Genomic DNA, 21625 nt, shown 5'->3' with positions numbered 1-21625 from the left:
TTTTGATCATGAGATTTTTAAAAACAGGGGCCTGAACTCTTTACCAGATAGAAACCATATTTTGACTTAAGTTCATATACAATTTAATACGGGAATCTTCAATTACAAACTTTAACAAGGTGTCTCTCAAATACAAATCACACACACAAAACTATAACCACACACTTAAATACAGAGTATAAATAATACATAAACACACGAACAATTCCCATGAATTTCTAATCACCTTTGAACAATTAATCTTGGTTTTTTTTCATTATCTTGTAAAAAGTCGAAAGAAAGAAACAGTCGTTTTTCTTTTACAAGGAGAACAATTAAGATTCTTGAAAATCCTGTCTACTAGTAACTCTTTGGCAAATCCTAAGAATTTATGATAAAAATTAACTGTAAAATATACTGAGAAGTTGAGAATTTTATGGGACTTTCTGTCTCATCTCACAGGATAAATTGCTGAAAGTAATTAGAAATACATTAAATTGTCTAATAATATAAAACAAATACACCAAGATATGAAAGGAGGGAGAAAGGGGGGAGGGGGAGGGGGGGGGGGGTGATTTGGTAATCATGAGAGTGTATATTATTGCTGGCTAGTATTAAATGCTTCAAGTGACTTTGGTCCCAAAAACAACCTAACAAACAGTCTTAAAGCTAAGCATACACAGGCTCCACAAGTGATAACATGCTTTTTAAAGTGAGGGTCAATAAAATTCATAGAATTTTTTCTGATGAAAATCGTAAAAATTTAAAAATTTGAATTCTATTACACTTCAGGTTATATCAATATAATATCAGAAATTCATGATCAAAAATAATTTTTATCTTAAATAGGGATTATAGCCCGGATTGAAAATAATAACAATTGTTAAAACTCAAGTCTCCCTTTAATTCATTGATATATCATTCCCCATTTGGTTTCCAATGTTAAATTATTCCTGGTTTTTATAATAATGTCACCTTGTTTTAACTTTTTAAATTTTTTTATAAAGGCATATACTTTCCCTTCAAAAGACGTTAGCACAGAAACAATGTGATCTCCCTCAAACACAGAAAGAAACTCTGTATAAATTGATTTGACAGTATAAATATTATGAGGTGTATATATTATATTTTATAATGTAATAAATTATACGTGTTATAAACAATTTAAACTTGTGACTAGTAGAATCAAACCACACCCATCATCTTTATTATTACCACAACAAATATCAGTTATACTTAAAGGTATAGTAAAGAGGTTTTTTTTAATTTTGTATGTATATCTTGGACGCATCAATTTGCAACATTCCAATTTTCAGTCAGACGTCTGTGGTTCCTGCAATTCCACTAAAACCAAGTGTTTGATGACACCACTAATCCTGAACCCTGATCTTATGTGATAAAGCAAATTTTGCAATTAGTGACGTCATCAAACACTTACGTTAAATGGAATTGCAGGAACCACAGATGTCTGACTGAAAATCGGAATGGTGCAAATTCATGCAATTAGTGTCCCCGATACACATACAAAATTAAGAAAACCTATTAACAATCTTTATAATTATCATAGTTAGTAGCCATCAGCATTCAAAATCAATTTTATAAAGTTTATGCTTAGGCTGTTTATCTATTGCAAGGGATGGATAAATGCCATCCAAAATTCTAATATCATTTAGTTAAAATCTGTCTTAATTTGAAGTATTTAAGTATATTTTTTTGAAATTTAAACCTTTTAGAAGTCCTGCTGTTCTGATAAGGTTTAGATATCCAAAACACTATCATATGATGAATATTTGTCAAATAGAATTAGGAATAACATCTTCAATTTAAACCTGTCTTATTGCTACTGGATATTGGAATTCATGGTTGTTTTGGCTTTAAAAGAGATACTAATTCCGGTTTTGGTTTTGGTACTTGAACCTTAAAAGTTGGGAGTTTAACATCAACTTCTGGGGGTTTCAAAGCCTCGGGTGAGAGTTTGCCGGCAGCCACAGCTCTCTCATGAATTCCCATATGTCGTTTGAGATGATTTGAGCGGGTGAAGGAATGGTTGCATATGTGACATGTAAAGGGACGTAACCCAGAATGAGTTTTCATGTGACATTTCAAACGACTGAGCTCTGTAAAACCCTTACCACATTGTGAGCAATTAATCAAGCTATCTCTATAATGAATCTTTTTATGCCGATTTAAACGCTTTTTGGCCCCGAAGGTTTTGCCACATTCACAGACAAAAGGTCGATCGCCTTGATGTTGTAAGGTATGGATATCTAAATAATTTTGTCGATCAAAGATCTTGCCGCATTGCTCGCAACTGAATTTCTTTTTAACATTATGGGATAGAAGGTGGCGTTTATAATGGCCAGGGTGACTGAAACCCTTATCGCAATACTGACAGTGGAAGGTTTTAATTTCGATATGATTCTCAACATCGTCCATCTCTAGGACATGATTTTTTAATGCCAAATTTGTTGAGAATTTTATCTCACATTTACAAATAAAGAAATTTGCATTTTCATGTAATTTTTGATGTTCTGCAAATTTGGTGTAATTATTAAAAGATTCTCCGCAGTCGATACATTCGTAAGTTCCGCTAATTTGCGTTCCGTCTCCCATTGGTTGATAACAGGAGCCGAGGTGCTCTTCATATTCGTCGCTGTTACAAAACGACTGAAGACAGAAATCGCAGTGATGGGTTTTACGGGATCGATGGGATTTCAAATGATCTATATACTCTTCTTTATCAATAAACTCCTCTCCGCACTGGAAACACATCGTGAAGTATTCTGGGATACCGATATGGGCATTTTCGGCAAAGAGATTCTCCCCAGAATGCGTTTCAACATGTGCTTCATATTGACTTATATACATAAAATCCTCCCCACAATGGAAGCACAGGTACAGAAATTTACCGGAACAGTGGGGAAGGTGGGCATGCAAGACGGTCTGATCCAGAAACTTGGCTTTACAGGTGATACATTTAAATATTCTCTGATCTTGATGCAAGACTAATATATGTTCTTCCAGATTTTCTATAAAGCTGAATTGATCATCACATTCCATACAGATGAAAACGTCATCTTTTTTATTGCTAGGCAAGGTACTGGGCAGACTAGATAAAGAATCTTCCATCGATTCTCTCCCTTTGATAGGAGAGATCGTTGAATTAGTCAGACTAGATTTTTCACGGCCACAAATCAGTCCCTCGAGAATTGGGGAGGATTTCTTCAGAGATTCTAGGTCACTGTCTTTGGTGGGTGTTTCTGCTGATCTGTGAGTTTCTCCATTTGATTCTTCAATCAGTTCAGCCTCCATCTTGGATTCCAATATGTCAATCTTCATCTCCAGTGAAGAAAATCAAAATGGTTGATGAATTTTCTGACAGATCTAAGACCTAACTTAAAACTTTAAGCTGCAATTAAAAATATGAAATATATAATATTAGTTAATGGAATAAAATATTAGTTTTATATCCAACTGTTGTAACCACGGGAATGCAGTATGAAACAAAAGAAATTTTGCAAACAATAGCACCTCTCAATCTGAATAAATTCATTGAAGGACCAAGTAGATGGCAACAGGAGAGAGAGACACTGGAAGATTAGTCCAACAACTTGAGGGCAACCAAGGTTTTAAAGCTCTCTATTTACAAAATATAGGAGAGATGACAATGGAATAAATGCTATTCATACATGTATCACACGATACACAAACTCAAATTTGTTCCACCATTAAATCTTGTAACCATGCATTCATCATGTTTGCATATCACTTTTTGTATATTCTTAAAGGGGCAGATGCGCCATTTTATGGGATTGATTTAGGTCTTGAATATATGTAAATAGTCTTCAGATTTACTAGAAAGAAATGTACGAAAATTGCATAATTCCTTCACAAATATCTCAAACTAGGATTTCCTAAGACTAAGCTTCAAAATGGCGCTGAATCTTAGCTGATTGTTTCTATCAAATCCAAGCCTGCAGACATGATGCAAAATTGTTCATTTACAACTTAAATATTCAAACACCTGTGGTCTTAGTGAAGTGTATTCCTGTTCTCTACATAAATGAAAGGAAAATGAAGAACCATATTTCTTAGTCGATCCGTAATAACAATTTTATAAACAAACCTCACATTTCTACGTGAATTTCTTTTATTTTCACAAACAAGTTTGTAAAATAGTTTCAATTATCATTTATACAAATAATTCAATCAAATTCCACAGCAATTTCCATCATAATCTCTAATTTTGACCCTTTTAAAATTAGGGGGCATGCACCGTGCCCGGCGGGGCACCGCATAATTTTCCTTTCTCGTCGGTCATCACTTCCAACAAAGGAAGGTCAAGTTATGCCCTAAATCTTGCTCTGAATCGAAATCTCCATTTCGAACTACGTCCACAATTGAATATTTTCTAACAATCTATCAATTCTTACCCGAAAATGTCCAAAATAATGCATTTTCGTCAAGTTTTTCTTGGTTTCTTGACGCTGTTTTTTGTTATCGAAATTCCCACAGCCTCGTTCTGATGGTACAGCTGTATTTAGTACGGATTGTATTAGAATTATAGACTCTGATATTTTCAAATGATTTTCCATCATCATTTATTCATTATTCAAGTGTCACATCATTCCATTGTCTGAACACAATAAGTCAATATTGGAAATAACTCCCTGGAAGTGGCAAAGATTAAAATCAGCAAGATAGGCTTTAGTTTTAAGAGTACTTCACCACAGATTTTGATAGCTGGATTAAATCAAATACTAGGACAACGGTGTCCAGTTTAATGCCTGATAACTGTCTCATCACATCCCTAGAAAAGAAGATGGTCTAATTGCGTTTTAAAAGTCAAAATTATCAAGAAGACAAAATCAAAGAGCTACATATAGACTATCATGCCATAAATATGTTGCCCTGCATTGACTGGTTTCACCATAGAATTATAGGAAACGCGGGTGATGTTGTCCTACACTCATTCAATATGTTTTAGGGCAAGGGTCAGAGATATAAGAGGATGGAGTTTTATAGAGTCTGATATGAAGACTAAGGACCTGCAACACATATTTCTCAAGTGCCAGTTAGTTTCTTCACCTTTCTAATTTAAAATCTCTATTTTCCGTAAAAAATCTTATGTATTTTCTTCAATAATATTTATCACATTTCGTTTTTATTTTATCCCCAGCTGTAAGATCAGTTTTTTCATATTCTGTTGTATTTTATAATTATTATTATTATTATTATTCTCTTCATTATTATTGCACTTCTGTTTCTTTTCGTTTCTTTTGCACAGAATAAAATTCATATTGATTTTATTTTTATTTCAACAAAATAACAAACAATTTCATGCTAACAAAATCAATCTCAATAACTTACGATATCTAAAAATGTTATCTTCGCCTGTTAGTGCTCATTTTATCAATTATAGAGCAATATATCAATTATATTTTATAGTTAAAATTGGAACAAACGGATTATAACGATAAAAACAACTAACAAGCTGTTCATCCAATTTTTTAAGAATACAGATCCTGGTATTGTCCTGGAATTGTCCCAGGCAGGATTTAATGAGAGGTCATTCTTCGACCTAAATTTTAAGCTCCAAGATCAAAAACGTTATAGATTTTAAGGGCCACTCACTACGATATGCATCACGCTGGGTGGCACTATCCTGGCAGTACTAGGCACCCTATTTGAGAGTTCTGGCAGTCCACATAGCTTAACATATTCCTTCGGTGTCTAGGTCAATTAAACAACCCTTCCAGAGAGTCCCAATAGCTACTGTTTTCAACCCAGCATTCCATTCAGAGAGTGCACATAGCTATTCAAATGTCGATTTTGTAGTTGGGCCCAATGGCAGACAACTGATCAATAATCGATTAAAACTTGAAATAATTCAATTGAGAAACTCTGTAAATACTAAATTAAAAACATGCCAAAATTTTTAATTTCATGGGTGATGTTTGCATCATGTTTGCTTTGATCAGTTATTATAGTTTATTGTGGGTATGTATTGTGCTGAAGGGAAACTATATTCTTGTTTTGATCAGTTATTATAGTTTATTGTGGGTAAGTTATGTGCTGAAGGGAAACTATATGGAAGAGATTACTACTTGTTAATGGGTACAGTGGAGAAAATGTAACTTTCACATATAATCGATTATGAAATTTGATAACCAATAATCGAATATATTGACTAATTTCGATGATTTTACCCAGCCCTAGTCCACATAGATAATATCTACATGATAAACAAATTAATCCAACAGATTATGCCACTACATTTCTTCTAACTTCTGTTAACATCATAAAGATTTCCGCAGCTTTTCACTAGAAATCTGGGCAGCCTCCAACCACAGTAGAAGTTCCTTAGGTGGGTCTGGGCAGACGATGTTGGGGTCTAGTTTTGACACAAGATCAGCAGGCGTAGCTCCTAGTACCACCTGTTTTATCAGAGCTATTGAACATATAAACTGATCCTGAGTTCGAATTAGTTTCTGCTCCATATAAAATGACCGTTCATCCCAGTAGACTACCTGAAAATATTAAATAATGTATCTGGTTAAATTCTGATTTCTGGAGCATCAACTATTTAATTTTAAAGATTGTGTCTTTATCAGCTGGCTTAAAGAGGGAATTGAGAAACAACGGTACTTCAACATGAATAACAATTTAGGTTCACAAAAATCTTGTCTGCTAGCTGGTCCTTGGCATTGATCTTTCCCATTTACAGCAGGTATTATGATTCTTATGGAGGAAGGTGACTTTAGTCAAGGTTTAAAGACTTTGACATGCCAACCAAGATTAGAAACCTTGAACATGACCATGCAAATGATGTCAAATTTTTACGCTCTAATAAAAAAAAGCCATCCTCAAAAAAATTTGGTTCAAAAATGGTGTTAAATTTCAATTTGGATTTTTTTTGTTTTTTAGAAATTCATGAAAGATATTTAATGATTTCAGAATTGACTGTTTGTCATCCTCATCTCATCATAAGTTTTGCTTCTTATCTCACCTTAGTATGAATATTATATCTATCTAAGAATACCAGTGACTTTCTATAGCGGATATTATTGCCTCCGTTAGTTAGAGAGCCTCCAAGTTTCTTCACCTCTTGCCAATATCTAGATCGAACCCAAAAATCAAAACGACCAAAATCTCCTTCTCTTAAATATCGCCCATTATTCATATGAAGGTTAAAATCTAGATCTGTGGTCAAACATATCCCTGAAAATAAAAAAAAATAGAGAAAGTGTTTACATAGGGAGTAAAAGTGAAAGTAAAAATATGCATTGATAATTTCTTGAAATATTGAATGAATACTGTAGTCTAAAAGCAGAGTTAAAACTGAATGTATAAACTTCCTCTTTAAGCTTGAAGTTGTGTTATATGAAAGGTCTCGTTTGGTTGAAAAAGACAATGGAGGGTCTATCAAGTGACAGTTAACTTTAACTTTGATTAAGGCACAAATAGCCTTCCATACAAATCACCGACTGAACACAAATAAAATGGGCTAAAAACTGACCAGGAACTACAGATTCTTCTAGAATACTGATTCTGGACTTAAACCTGGAATACACAGACACAATCAAACCACGGAGAAAATAATACACATCGAAAAATAGAAACAGAATGAAGATAAAGTAAAAATACATCATAGATAGGAAGTGGAGAGGCGGAGTTCACCCGCCATGAAACGATATTTAGACTCCGCCCCTTCATATAGTATAGTCTCTATCTGCATGCCATTTCTTTACTTTACACACATGAACTAAATACTTGACAATTATGTCTACCTTCAATCTCGGTCATAATGACCTACACTTAAGGGGTCTGCTTGAATATTATCATGCGGTCTTGTTTGAAATTACAGCTAGGAGTAGGACCTTATCCTAATATGTTCTGTGTAAAGAAGAAAAGTAACCGTTTTTTCCTAAACATTTGATTTAAATTGGTCCTGTGAATCATGTATTTAATATATTAATATGCAAAAGTAGGTCAACACTAGTAGGCCTGCACGTGTAAATTCAGCATTTATCTGTGAAATGGAGTTCAGTTACCCCCAACACCCCACCTCGCAGCCCCGGGCAAAAATCTCATATTCGGATTCCCCCATCTCAAGTTTGCTGTTAAAAAATATCATGTTAGTATTGACCACAATTTTCACATTTCTGCTTGAACATTTTGTTTGGTGAGTTTCTTCTATCTCTTTCATCAAGCTAATGAGGATATACAACACCAAGCAGTGTGCAGTACAGGAAAATTTGCCATGAAATCGACATTAACCTACTCTTATTTCAATTTCCATCTGTTAGGATCTTGAACATGAACAACCTATAGCACACAGGGCCTTGTTTTTTTGTCCCATTCCATCCAAGAAATCTGATGCTATCATCACAACTTATGCTTGGTTAAATCAGAAATGCCTAAGGATAAGACGAACATAGTTTTATACCAAATTATTTTATTTTATATTATTGTATCCCATATAATCATTCATTCATAAAATATAATAATAAAAATAAATTCATAAAGGTTGAAGAAATAATACTTGTCATTTTTAAAATAAATATATTGCGATGAAGAAACTGGGAATTACCAATTGTGAAATAACGATACATAATACTAAAATATTGGTAATTACTCCAAACTAATGTTTTTTTTCGTTGAGGAACAAATGAGAAACAACACAACGATGGGCAGACTGAACAGTTCGGGGCCCCTCACACAAATGGGTTCCTAGGGCTCCTGCCCCAAATCCCAAATAATTGTTCCTTGTCCTCACCCTACCTGTTATATTTATTTATCTAATTCGAAGAGATAAAAAAAAAATTAAAAATATTTTGTTCAAAAGTTTTTTTAATCATAATTGTACGGCCAATGACCCCTCCTGTCCAGGTGTCTGACCCCCCAGTCTGCCTCTGTTAGAGTTAGTGATGTTATAATCTGATCAGAATCAGAATGATGCAAACAGAGCCTTTCATACATTGGAATTGTTTGTAGGGACAATGTTATTATAGTATTTTATTTTGATGACTAGGAACACTAAATCATCAAATAGCTTGACACAAAACAAAAATAAAATACAGTCTATCAAAAATTATAAATGCCAAAAATAGTACAAAAATAAACCATTCAGAGGATCATGATATTGAGATGTTCAGTGAGTTAATAACACTTTATAATATATACCGTGGAGTCTCATTTATCCACACGTGCAGTTTAACGAAAATCCGGATAGTTGGAACATGCCATCCATAACTAGAGTTATGTCCCTTCCTATTAGGAAACCGGATAAATTCGGCTCCACTGTACCGTTATTACATCACATAACATACCACTAGTCCTCATTTTAAAGGGACAGATGTGCCATTTTGGGGGGTTGATTTGAGTCTTGAATATATTTAACTAGTCTTCAGAACTACTAGAAATGTACGAAAATTGCATAATAAATACTCCAAACTAGAGTCGTCTTTTTAACATTCAAACAAAATAATTCTGGAAACACATAGATTTGGAGGCTAAAATTTCGACTGTGAGCTGTGAACACTATAACTTATTGGCTAAGCTGAAAATATTCTGTTTCTGAGACTAAAGTATGATTAGAAAAAAAAATGGCCCACCTGTCCTTTTAACTTAAAGTTGCCCATCCAGACAGATCACTAATAATTCTAATTCATGACAAAATGGTCATCAATATATTATCAGTGTATTTCTATCTGAGATGGCAAGTGTACACTAACTATATCAACACAGAAATAATCTAAAATTATAAATTCATTCTCCCAGTGTTAAACAATATTTAGATTTTTCTTAATATTGTAAAATCAGATTTGATTTTAAAGAGATTGTGAAGATGTTATCTAAACTTCTTATATATAACAGGGACACTGATAGCATCAATTTGCACTATTCCAATTTTCAATCAGGTGGCCGTGGTTCCTGCCATTCCATTAAATTAAGTATTTGATGTTGTCATTATCACAAAATATGATTTATCGCAAAAGGCCTTTCGTGATTAGTGATGTCATCAAACACTTAGTTTTAGTGGAATATCAATAACCACAGACGTCTGATTGAAAACCGGAATGGTTTAAATTGATGCTATCAGTGTCCCCGATACGCATAATTTTTTTTAGAAAACCTCTTTACAATCCCTTTAAGAGATTTGTAATAACTAAATCAAAAACAGTCTTCAAAAATATCTTCACCACTAGTTCCCTTGTAACTAATATACATAAGTTTAAATTATACCTTGTAAATTGGTGGACACCACCACTGTTTAATAACACTATGTAATAAATATTATTACATTCTTAAATAACCTTGAACTTTGACCTCCTATTTACAAAAATATTTTGCAAAAATTTCTTCGAACATTAGAATCTGACTTTCGTTGTTTCAATATTATGTTCATTAAAGAGGCACAGTCATTGAAATATTTGACTAATGTCTGGTCCTCATAAATTTAAAGAGATTGTAAAGATTTTCATCATTCCAAATTTCAATCAGACGTCTGTAGTTCCTGTAATAGTTTATGACTCCACTAATCTTTATGTGATAAAGTCCCATTTGAAAATTGGAATGGTGTAAATTGATACTATCAGTGTCCCTGATACACATACAAAATTTATAAAACCTTTTTACAATCTCTTTAATTAAAAGATAAAGTGGAAGTAGGGTTATTTGGATGACAATATCCCTATAATAAGAAGCCATGATAAGACTCTATCTGTATATGATATATATAATAAGAAGCCATGATAAGACTCTATCTGTATATGATATATATAATAAGAAGCCATGATAAGACTCTATCTGTATATGATATATACAATATAAGTTATATACAATTTGAATTTGTTCATATTTAAACATTATTACAATTTATTTGACAAACAAGAGGCACCATAAACTGAGATTCTTAATATACTCTCACAAAATACTGGATACACATAGAATTTGTTAGAATTTTTGAAATTACAATATTAGACATGTATTTTGATGGACAAATCTCCAAAATCAATTTCCAAAATTCCTCCTAATTTCACAGTATTACTATTATTACTGTCCTAAATGTGCCCTCACACCATAGTGATTACCAGTTGGGTATAGTTGTGAATGATGACAGTGACCATGAGTTGAGAATGTAACCCAAATATTAGATGCATGAGAGTTGCGTTCGATACTTATGACTGATATTGTTATTCGCAACCATACGCATCTGGTAATGTCCAAGATGTCCTGGCCACTTAAAGATGGGTTTCCTTATTTTTAGTGTCAAATTAAGCAAACTATTTCTTGATTAATTGGTATTTCTGATAAATTATCATGTATTCTTAATCATATCATTATGTTCTTATTGCATATAATTAAGAGTTTTAACCAATCATAAATATCCATGGATGTACAGTCTGGATAAACAAAAAAGACTTTTTGACCTTTCTCGATCGGTCACTCTTCTAATTTAGCTAATTATGATTTAATTATGGACATGTGAGATAAACTGGTTTTTTTCCAAGTCATTAAAACACCTCTACTTTCTATTTATATAAGTATTAGTATTTTCATTTATGAAAATAAGGGAACCCATCTTTAAGTGGCATTCAGCAATACTTTTAATATAAAGACAAGATTTCCACATTCAAGCATGACTGGCAAATGGAACTTTATCAACAGCCCTGATTAAAATGAAAACAAGATTTCTAGTGAACAATTATTTTTTTTGCCCTATTTTGATTTTGTATGATTGATTTGAACTAGTTTTGAAGTCAGTGAGGATAACTTGATCTTGTTGAATTCCTAAAATATAAATCTTTTTATAATGCATGACTCTATAATAGTTTCTCATGTTCGAACTTTAAAATTAACTTAAAGGTACAGCATGACTTAAACACACTGTAACTAACAAAACTAAGAATAATGGAAGAATGGAATAATGATCCTTTTTGAAGAAGAAGCTAGGGCCAGTTTCTTGAAAACTTGATCAGAATTTAAAAAATACTGTAATCTGATTGGTTAATAAAACATATTTAAATTCAACTCTATTTACTGCCTTGAGTCTCTAAAAATCTCACTGAAAATTTATTAAACGTGCCAAATTGTGAAATAACACATTTACGACAAAAATTGATTTTTGAGAAAAAAGCCCCGAACACGTGAATTATCTTTAGTTTTAGAGAAACTTGACCACAAGCCATAAATGAATTTATAACCATGAAAATGGATGGAATATAATAAATTGCATAGTTTAAATCAGTGCTTGGTCTAATTCTGCTTTTCTGTAAACTTGACTTGTTTCAGGGTATCCATTGTTGTCAGTTCCAAAATTCATGAAATCACTAACCAAAGTTTAATGACACCATTAACTGAATTTATGTCTTTCTTTTCAAAACAGTGGTATTTCTATTGGCAGGTCAGTGGGGGCCTTTGGCTCCCTCAAGAAAAGTGGCTGCCCCCCCCCCCCCCCCCCTCCCTTCACTTTTAAATTTGTTTACATATTAGTCAAATTGCCCCCACCCCCCTATGGAAATTTTGTGGCCGCTACTCGCCCCCCCCCCATACCCTCATGTAATGTTTTCTAGAAATGCCACTGTTTCAAAATCCAGTGGACCATATGAAATAATGAATCCCTTCCAAGATCTATAGGCATGTCAACCTGTTAACAAACAACAGAATTAGATTAAGCACTGGTTCATTGTGTACAGGGTGCTATAGGTCTATGGACTGGTTTCCGTGTCAACCGTTTTCCAATAGTCTCTACGTGAAAACCAATTTCCATCAACGCCTCATGGTCCAGGATAATTCTTCCATCAAAAATAAACGCTGGTTTTAACATATCGGCGTATATTCTTTTGTAATCCAATGTCTGAAAATGGAAATTTGAGCAACTTATTGAGTTTATCTAGATATCATTCAGGGCAGGGACAAGTGATATCATTCAGGGCAGGGACAAGTGACATCATTCAGGGCAGGGACAAGTGATATCATTCAGGACAGGGACAAGTGATATCATTCAGGGCAGGGACAAGTGACATCATTCAGGGCAGGGACAAGTGATATCATTCAGGGCAGGGACAAGTGACATCATTCAGGGCAGGGACAAGTGACATCATTCAGGGCAGGGACAAGTGATATCATTCAGGGCAGGGACAAGTGACATCATTCAGGGCAGGGACAAGTGACATCATTCAGGGCAGGGACAAGTGACATCATTCAGGGCAGGGACAAGTGATATCATTCAGGGCAGGGACAAGTGACATCATTCAGGGCAGGGACAAGTGACATCATTCAGGGCAGGGACAAGTGACATCATTTAGGGCAGGGACAAGTGATATCATTCAGGGCAGGGACAAGTGATATCATTCAGGGCAGGGACAAGTGACATCATTCAGGGCAGGGACAAGTGACATCATTCAGGGCAGGGACAAGTGATATCATTCAGGGCAGGGACAAGTGATATCATTCAGGGCAGGGACAAGTGATATCATTCAGGGCAGGGACAAGTGATATCATTCAGGGCAGGGACAATTGATATCATTCAGGGCAGGGACAAGTGACATCATTCAGGGCAGGGACAAGTGATATCATTCAGGGCAGGGACAAGTGATATCATTCAGGGCAGGGACAAGTGATATCATTCAGGGCAGCGACAAGTGATATCATTCAGGGCATGGACAAGTGACATCATTCAGGGCAGGGACAAGTGACATCATTCAGGGCAGGGACTAGTGACATCATTCAGGGCAGGGACTTGTGATATCATTCAGGGCAGGGACTAGTGATATCATTCAGGGCAGGGACTAGTGATATCATTCAGGACAGGGACTAGTGACATCATTCAGGTCAGGGACAAGTGATATCATTCAGGTCAGGGACAAGTGATATCATTCAGGGCAGGGACAAGTGATATCATTCAGGGCATGGACAAGTGATATCATTCAGGGCAGGGACAAGTGATATCATTCAGGGCAGGGACTAGTGATATCATTCAGGACAGGGACTAGTGACATCATTCAGGGCAGGGACTAGTGACATCATTCAGGTCAGGGACAAGTGATATCATTCAGGGCAGGGACAAGTCACATCATTCAGGGCAGGGACAAGTGACATCATTCAGGGCAGGGACAAGTGATATCATTCAGGGCAGGGACAAGTGACATCATTCAGGGCAGGGACAAGTGATATCATTCAGGGCAGGGACAAGTGATATCATTCAGGGCAGGGACAAGTGACATCATTCAGGGCAGGGACAAGTGATATCATTCAGGGCAGGGACAAGTGATATCATTCAGGGCAGGGACAAGTGATATCATTCAGGGCAGAGACAAGTGACATCATTCAGGGCAGGGACAAGTGACATCATTCAGGGCAGGGACTAGTGATATCATTGAGGGCAGGGACAAGTGACATCATTCAGGGCAGGGACAAGTGACATCATTGAGGGCAGGGACAAGTGACATCATTCAGGGCAGGGACAAGTGACATCATTCAGGGCAGGGACAAGTGACATCATTCAGGGCAGGGACAAGTGACATCATTCAGGGCAGGGACTAGTGACATCATTCAGGGCAGGGACTAGTGATATCATTCAGGGCAGGGACAAGTGATATCGTTCAGGGCAGGGACAAGTGATATCATTCAGGGCAAGGACAAGTGATATCATTCAGGGCATGGACAAGTGATATCATTCAGGGCAGGGACAAGTGATATCATTCAGGGCAGGGACAAGTGATATCATTCAGGGCAGGGACAAGTGATATCATTCAGGGCATGGACAAGTGATATCATTCAGGGCAGGGACAAGTGATATCATTCAGGGCAGGGACAAGTGATATCATTCAGGGCAGGGACAAGTGATATCATTCAGGGCAGGGACAAGTGATATCATTCAGGGCAGGGACAAGTGATATCATTCAGGGCAGGGACAAGTGATATCATTCAGGGCAGGGACTAGTGATATCATTCAGGGCAGGGACAAGTGACATCATTCAGGGCAGGGACAAGTGACATCATTCAGGGCAGGGACAAGTGACATCATTCAGGGCAGGGACAAGTGACATCATTGAGGGCAGGGACAAGTGACATCATTGAGGGCAGGGACAAGTGACATCATTCAGGGCAGGGACAAGTGATATCATTCAGGGCAGGGACAAGTGATATCATTCAGGGCAGGGACAAGTGATATCATTCAGGGCAGGGACTAGTGACATCATTCAGGGCAGGGACAAGTGACATCATTCAGGGCAGGGACAAGTGTAGAAATGAAAAAGAGTTTTATATCCTACTTTTCTGCACCATGTGGGTTAATGAAGACTGCCAACGCCATGCAGGGTGCAATGAGGGAAATTTTGCCAGGACTCCAACTTACTGTAGAGAGATTATTTCATGAGTCTTCACTCTACAATACGCAGGGTTTTCGGTAACAGTCCTAATACGAGAGGAAGTGTGACCTAACCAGAGGAACTCTAATCTTCACAGACAGGGGAGAAATGGCTCATTCATATCCATTACGCTGTTTACAAAGTGCAACAAGAAGTTTTTCTGTGCTGTTAATATTGACATCTCATCCCACCAACATATTTTGGGATAATAAAATCCTCATCAGGACAGCTAGTTTAGAATTGAGAGTAAAGTACTGATAAAAAAGATCTAGGGTTCTCTCTCTGTCTTACAAGTAAAATAGGGTTCACTCACCTTAAATTCATCCCATTCTGTACATAGTACTAGAGCATGACTACCTTTAGCTGCTTCATACACATCATCATAGATAGTTACTAGTTTGGATACTGAAAATAACACGGTGTGTGAAGTTAAATATATTTTTAGGGAAGGAAAGAAGCATTTACCCTTTACATTGTTAACAAATTAAAATTAAAATTACGCGCTACTTTTCTGCACCACGTGGGCTGATGAAGACGACGGTAACAAATTCAAGGGATTGTTACAAGATTTTAAAGAATTTAATGTGGGACAGCACCAATCCGACAATCTTATTTCAATCAGATGTCTGTTGTTCTTGCAATTCCACTTAAACTATGTCCTTTATGACGTCACTATCACAAAGGTCCTTATAAATAAACAGCAACTTTTGCGATGGTGACGTCATAAAACACTTACTTTTAGTGTAATTTAGTGAAATTTAATCTAGAGAAAAAAATCTTCAAAAGACTCTTACCTCTGTCAGGATTATCTGAGATCATTGGGGATGTTAACTCTCTACAAAATTAAAATTAATATAAATATTATATTAGAACTTTTATTTCTAAACGTTGGTACTGTCATGGAAGAAAAAATTAGTTATTGGTTATAAGGTTATAGAGTTATAGATGTCAGTATTTTACCGTATATAGACTTCTTGTTCTGTTTTCTATTATTATTTTATGCTTGATAAAGATTCCTGTATGTGAATTGAAACATTGCATTAATTAAAGAAAGGAGTAGTATATCTATAATAGTGTTTTTATTTATTTAATGTTCTATCTACTTGTAAATGACATTTCAAGATCAGAAATTAGTTAGTTTATATGATAACATATTATTAGTTTCCTCTGATTATTCAAGGTTGAAATTTTTTCTTTTTCTACAAATTTAAGAGCTTTTATTTTGATGACTTTAATCAATGAAGTAGATATTGTATGAGTTGTAAGTTTTATAGTGTTCTCCAATACTTCATGGTCAGAGTTTTCCCCCTTTCTAATGAACTTTCAAAGAGAAATGAAATGAATGGAGTTTTATGTTCTATCTTTCTACCCATATTGCTCTAGAAGAGAAAATCATAAAAGATTTCACTACAAAAGAGAGGGTCATGATTAATAACAGTGTAGAGTAAGGAGCAACTATTATAAACTAAAACCTTACACCAGTATAGGTCAACCTACCTCAACATTTGTTCCTTTTCAACCTTTGGGTCGTAAATTCTAATTTTAGCCTCTTCATCCAATAAATATTTACTCAGATAAATGGCAGCCGACTCCCTGAAAAATATTCATAATTTTGTGTAATGGAATCTATATCTGTTTCCAACATCTTAAACTAAATTCTTATTGGAAATTCTATCTTCACACAATAACTTCTGATTTAAAATTTTTGCATAAACTGTACAAGGTTCACGATGGCTCTGATCCTAAACATATTCATAACTGACTTCTCTTGTTTAGTTATTTCACAAACTTTCTGTGTTTATTTCACTCAATAATTCTAATATGTATGTATATCGTTGTAACTGTAGTGGGCTCCTGATTTTATCTTTCTTAAATGATGTGAAATTAAGTCTTTATCACCGAAACACCCAGTCTTTGGGACTTTTTACAAAATGTCTGGCATATATTATATTTTTTCTATCTCTAATTTCATAAGCTAAATATTTCTCACAACTTACCTGGTATCCCCTGTATCTTTTTTAAAAGCAAAACCTAATATGGTGATATTTTTATCTGTGACAGTATTAAATAAACTCTCCACTATTCTTAAAGCAAATCTCTTTCTCTGATAGTCATTAATATCTACTACCTGTAATTAACAACAGTCAAATCAGACAAACAGGACAAAATACAGGGAAAATGAAATGGAATTGGTTCACTTCTTACTTTTTTTATCATATTGACATAAAATTAACAGAAAATTTCACCATATCTAGCATATATTGTTTTACTTCCAACTGTCAATGGATCTTTATGTGCAGAGCAGGTATCACAGAGGACCTCTGTTTATTTCCTTAATTTCTTGTCAGCCCTGCTTTACTGACAGGGAAAACTCGGATTGAAAACTTAAAGGTATCACCTCGAACTAGACCAGGATAGAACTCTGGACTAGGTTGCAGGTGGGTTAGACTCACCAAACCATCCCTGGCTCCCTCTTATAATCTCCAGAAAGTCAATAAATTAAGACTTTACCTGTTGCCAGTAGGCTGCAGCTTCTGGTAAATTCAAACATTCACATAAATAGACTAGATTTAATACATCTTTCTGAAAACAACTTCCACCAAATCCTGGAGAGAAAATAAACAAAGATTCTCGTATCCTATCTCTAAAAATATCCAATTAAACGAATACAGATGTAAAATATCATTTAGCATGGCAATGAATGAAGTTTTATCTGATCAATTTGAGGTTAACAAAGACTATATAACTGTAGCTGTAGAATCCTACCCTTTTCCAATTTCCGTAAATCTTTATCATGCTAAGCCTGTAGCAAATATGGCCTCACCAGCTCAAGTTGCAAATTTTCAAGAACAATATACATTTGATGAGTGATAGAAATCTAGAAAGTTTAAAATTACCTACCTACACTAGCCTTTAAGAATTTGGAGCCGATACGACTGTCAGTACCGATAGCCCCTGCTACTTCTGATACATCAGCTCCTGTTGCCTCACATATAGCTGATATAGCATTAATACTGGAGATTCTCTGGGCTAGGAAAGCATTAGCTGCCTGTAAAAATACAAATCAGATTGAATCTTTAATAACCGATTACCTGTCAATCAAGTTCACCCACCCGCCCCTAACAATATAGTTCTATAAATCGATAGTGTTATTTGGATGATAAAATTATCAAATATTTATTATTCCATTGAAATATCAACAACAATTGTAAATTTAAATCAATTGTAAAATTAGATTAGACTTTTCGATGTATTCATACGCCTTATTGTCACGTGACAAACTACAGTTATTGGAAAATAAACGCCGGTTTGGCTTACTGGTTTATTGAAGGGAGTGATAGTAGAAATGTAAATATTATTGTTTAATCTCCACCCCAAATGGCCATGAAAATATGTACAAAGCATCGTAAATAAAATTGTTTCTAATCCTTTTAGATAACTTCAATATCAGAATAATCTGAAACTTACCAATTTAGAGAGTTCTGAAGACCAAGTGTTCATGACTATGATTTGTTCTTTTGGTATCCAGTGTTCATAAATCCAACATAATGCTTCTACTGCTTCTCTCCCTTGATCTGTCTTCTCTCCACCAATCAGAACACGGTCGGGAGAAACTAAATCTGATATTGCCGTACCTTCCGCTAGAAATTCAGGGTTTGATAAAACCTGGAAAAAAAAGATGAAAAGTCAGCGCTTTATATTTGCATCTGTTAAGGTTTTTAGTGACACAATAATGTGTCCGCATCATAAACAGATTCATTTCATTGAAGATTGCACCCCTTTCAGAGAGTCCACATAGATCAACATGTTTTTTGATATGTAGGTCTGTCAAAATGGTATACTGTTCACGGAGCCCACATAGCTTATAATATTATTTGGGATTTTTTAGGTTTGTTGACTTGTTGTATTCCAAGCCAGACAAGAGTCAACAAGGCTTTTGCTGATTAAGCACTTGTATTCGTCAACTCAGCATCTCTCACAGTCCACATAGGAAAATAAAACAAAATAAAACAAAACAAAAAAAAAACAAAATAAACAAAAAAATAAACAAACAAACAACAATGCTGATTAAGCAATAAAGTTTGTCAACTTGACATTCTTTTCAGAAAGCTCAAAAATATTTATGTAATATTGTTTGTATGATATATATAGTACCTGATATTTAACACCAGGTTTGACGTTGGCCTGTAGAATATTTGTGATACTCTCAGCAGCTTTGACTGGTACTGTTGATTTTTCTACTACTATCTTAGAACTCTTGGCTACTGTAGCTATTCTTCTTGCTGCTGATTCTATATACTTTAGATCTGCTGCTCTACCCTACAAGAAATATCAACAATAACTGAAATATATGACTACATCTCACGGAAGGTACAGAAGTTTTTTAAAACTTTTTATTGTATCAGGGACACAGATTAGAATCCATTTCAGTCAAGACGTATGTGGAACATGTATTTATGCATATATGACTTCATTATTGCAACTGCAATGCCAAGGAACTTAGATTTTATCACCAGCCCTCATCCTTTAAATCGATTACATTACTAAAATACACCCAGTAGAATAACACGATACTTCTACTGAAAACAATCATAACTTTGGCACTATGTTTTAGTTGAATTTCAGACAAACCAGATTCCTGAGAATTGATATGGATGATTGTATTTGAGGAGATTATGAGCTTAATATCATTCACCCTGAATTAGATTCAGGATTTCAATGGGTAGAACTTACAGTCATGGTCACAAAGACACAGGGATGTTTGATTACGCCAATTTATGACTTTATTTATTGACTTTTCACCTCTGCCTAATTCAAGATGGCTACAAATATCATTAAAAAAATCACATGAGGATGATTAGAAATAGTCATCTTACCTTCCCAATACCAAATAATTTAGTTGGTGTATTAACACAGATAAAGATTAACTCAGCTTCTATAATAGCCTTGTCAACATCAGTAGAGAACCATAGATTTCTTTCACGACATGACTTTACTACATCGTCTAACTGAGGCTGAAAATTGATCAAGAATAAGAAATTTAAAATCATTAAAGTACCTGATAAAGAAAGCTTGCCAGGCAAGGTAATATACGCCAACTGGCAGCAGATTTTGAATAAAAATATTTAGCAGTACAGTAACAATCACCAGTATGAAATATTCAACCTTCAGTCTAATAATGTGTCTTGTAGAGTGTTTACGAGAAAGTGTGGAATGACGGACATGGGTGAGGACAATATACACCCACCATTTCATGTGGGCGTATAAAATTTACAAACGATGTGGACGCTCTGAAAGAAAAGATAGTGACTACACATATTTTCATTTCGAAGCTTTGGATATTTAAAAAATTTATAAAACTCAATAAGTTTCGTAAGATTTTAATAACCCAATCATCCAAAAACTTGTTGGTTTTTTTGAAAAAATATATTTGAGATTAAAAGACTTAAGAAATGTTACCTGAGTTTTAGTTTACTCACCTCATACAGTGGAAGATGATCTGAATTCCATTGTCTAATTCTTTCTTCACTAAGATCAACCACCGTCACCTGGACATCAGGACATTTACTGGCTATAACAGCACACGACGGACCCCCAACATACCCCGCCCCTATACAACATATCCTCTTAATGGGCATGTTCCACGTCCTGTAATAGAAATAGACTAGAACATCAGAACAGTTACTGACTATAATAAAATATCCTTTCCTTTAGACTAGAACATCAAGACATTAAACTTTCCCTTCTATTGGGGCTCTCACACCATATCGATCATTTTGCATATGGAACTCTGGACCATTTTCATTATTCGTAACCATACACAACAGGTAATCACTGGTGTGAGAAATACCATAAAAGGAGCTATCATGTAACTTATTCGTAAGTTGCGTTCGGAGCTCTGGACCACTTTTATTATTCGCTACTATACACAACTGGTAATCGCTATGGTTTCATGCACCTTTAAAGAAGCCTATACCAGCTTTCTGAATAACAATCTGAAACATATTTGCCCACAATTTATCATAAAAGAATTGGGAAAAGAATCTACAGTTTGATTATCCAGACTTCAAAGACTGAACAATAGATTTTATGATGCAACATTCTACAAGACTATTGTTTATTTTTATTTCATTTTTGTTTAAACAATATTTATTGATAATTTACAAAATCATACATATGCTATAGATTAATGTTGGTTTCAGAAACAAGCCGAAGCTTATATAAATCTGTTACCAATATGATATTTACAGATGATAAAAGTATAATTT

General features: G+C 34.9%; 3 protein-coding genes across 3 annotated transcripts; all 3 read right to left on the bottom strand.

Annotated features, from left to right (window-relative positions):
- Positions 1-1977: 1977 nt before the first annotated feature.
- LOTGIDRAFT_200031 (hypothetical protein) lies at positions 1978-4487 on the bottom strand (the record flags this gene model as incomplete). Its single annotated transcript, XM_009049245.1, has 2 exons — positions 4413-4487; positions 1978-3386 (listed from the first exon to the last, which is right to left on the bottom strand). A coding segment is annotated over exon 2 (1341 nt), but the record flags the coding sequence as incomplete, so codon positions are not given.
- Positions 4488-6284: 1797 nt separating this feature from the next.
- On the bottom strand, positions 6285-7613 carry LOTGIDRAFT_97270 (hypothetical protein; the record flags this gene model as incomplete). Its single annotated transcript, XM_009049244.1, has 3 exons — positions 6285-6509; positions 6989-7200; positions 7499-7613. Coding segments are annotated over 3 exons (552 nt in total), but the record flags the coding sequence as incomplete, so codon positions are not given.
- A 5054-nt stretch (positions 7614-12667) lies between these two features.
- On the bottom strand, positions 12668-20995 carry LOTGIDRAFT_225098 (hypothetical protein; the record flags this gene model as incomplete). The annotated part of the gene is made up of 11 exons (XM_009049243.1): positions 12668-12841; positions 15670-15761; positions 16151-16191; positions 16854-16949; positions 17354-17484; positions 17868-17962; positions 18258-18405; positions 18825-19022; positions 19512-19676; positions 20234-20371; positions 20837-20995. 11 exons carry the CDS (start codon positions 20993-20995, stop codon positions 12668-12670), a joined length of 1437 nt encoding a protein of 478 aa, XP_009047491.1.
- Between the last annotated feature and the right edge of the window lie 630 nt (positions 20996-21625).

Source organism: Lottia gigantea (assembly GCF_000327385.1).
Source record: "Lottia gigantea unplaced genomic scaffold LOTGIsca_132, whole genome shotgun sequence".
NCBI classification, from domain to species: domain Eukaryota; kingdom Metazoa; phylum Mollusca; class Gastropoda; family Lottiidae; genus Lottia; species Lottia gigantea.
The sequence above is the reverse complement of the archived record's forward strand: the minus strand, read 5'-3'. Positions and strand labels throughout refer to the sequence as shown.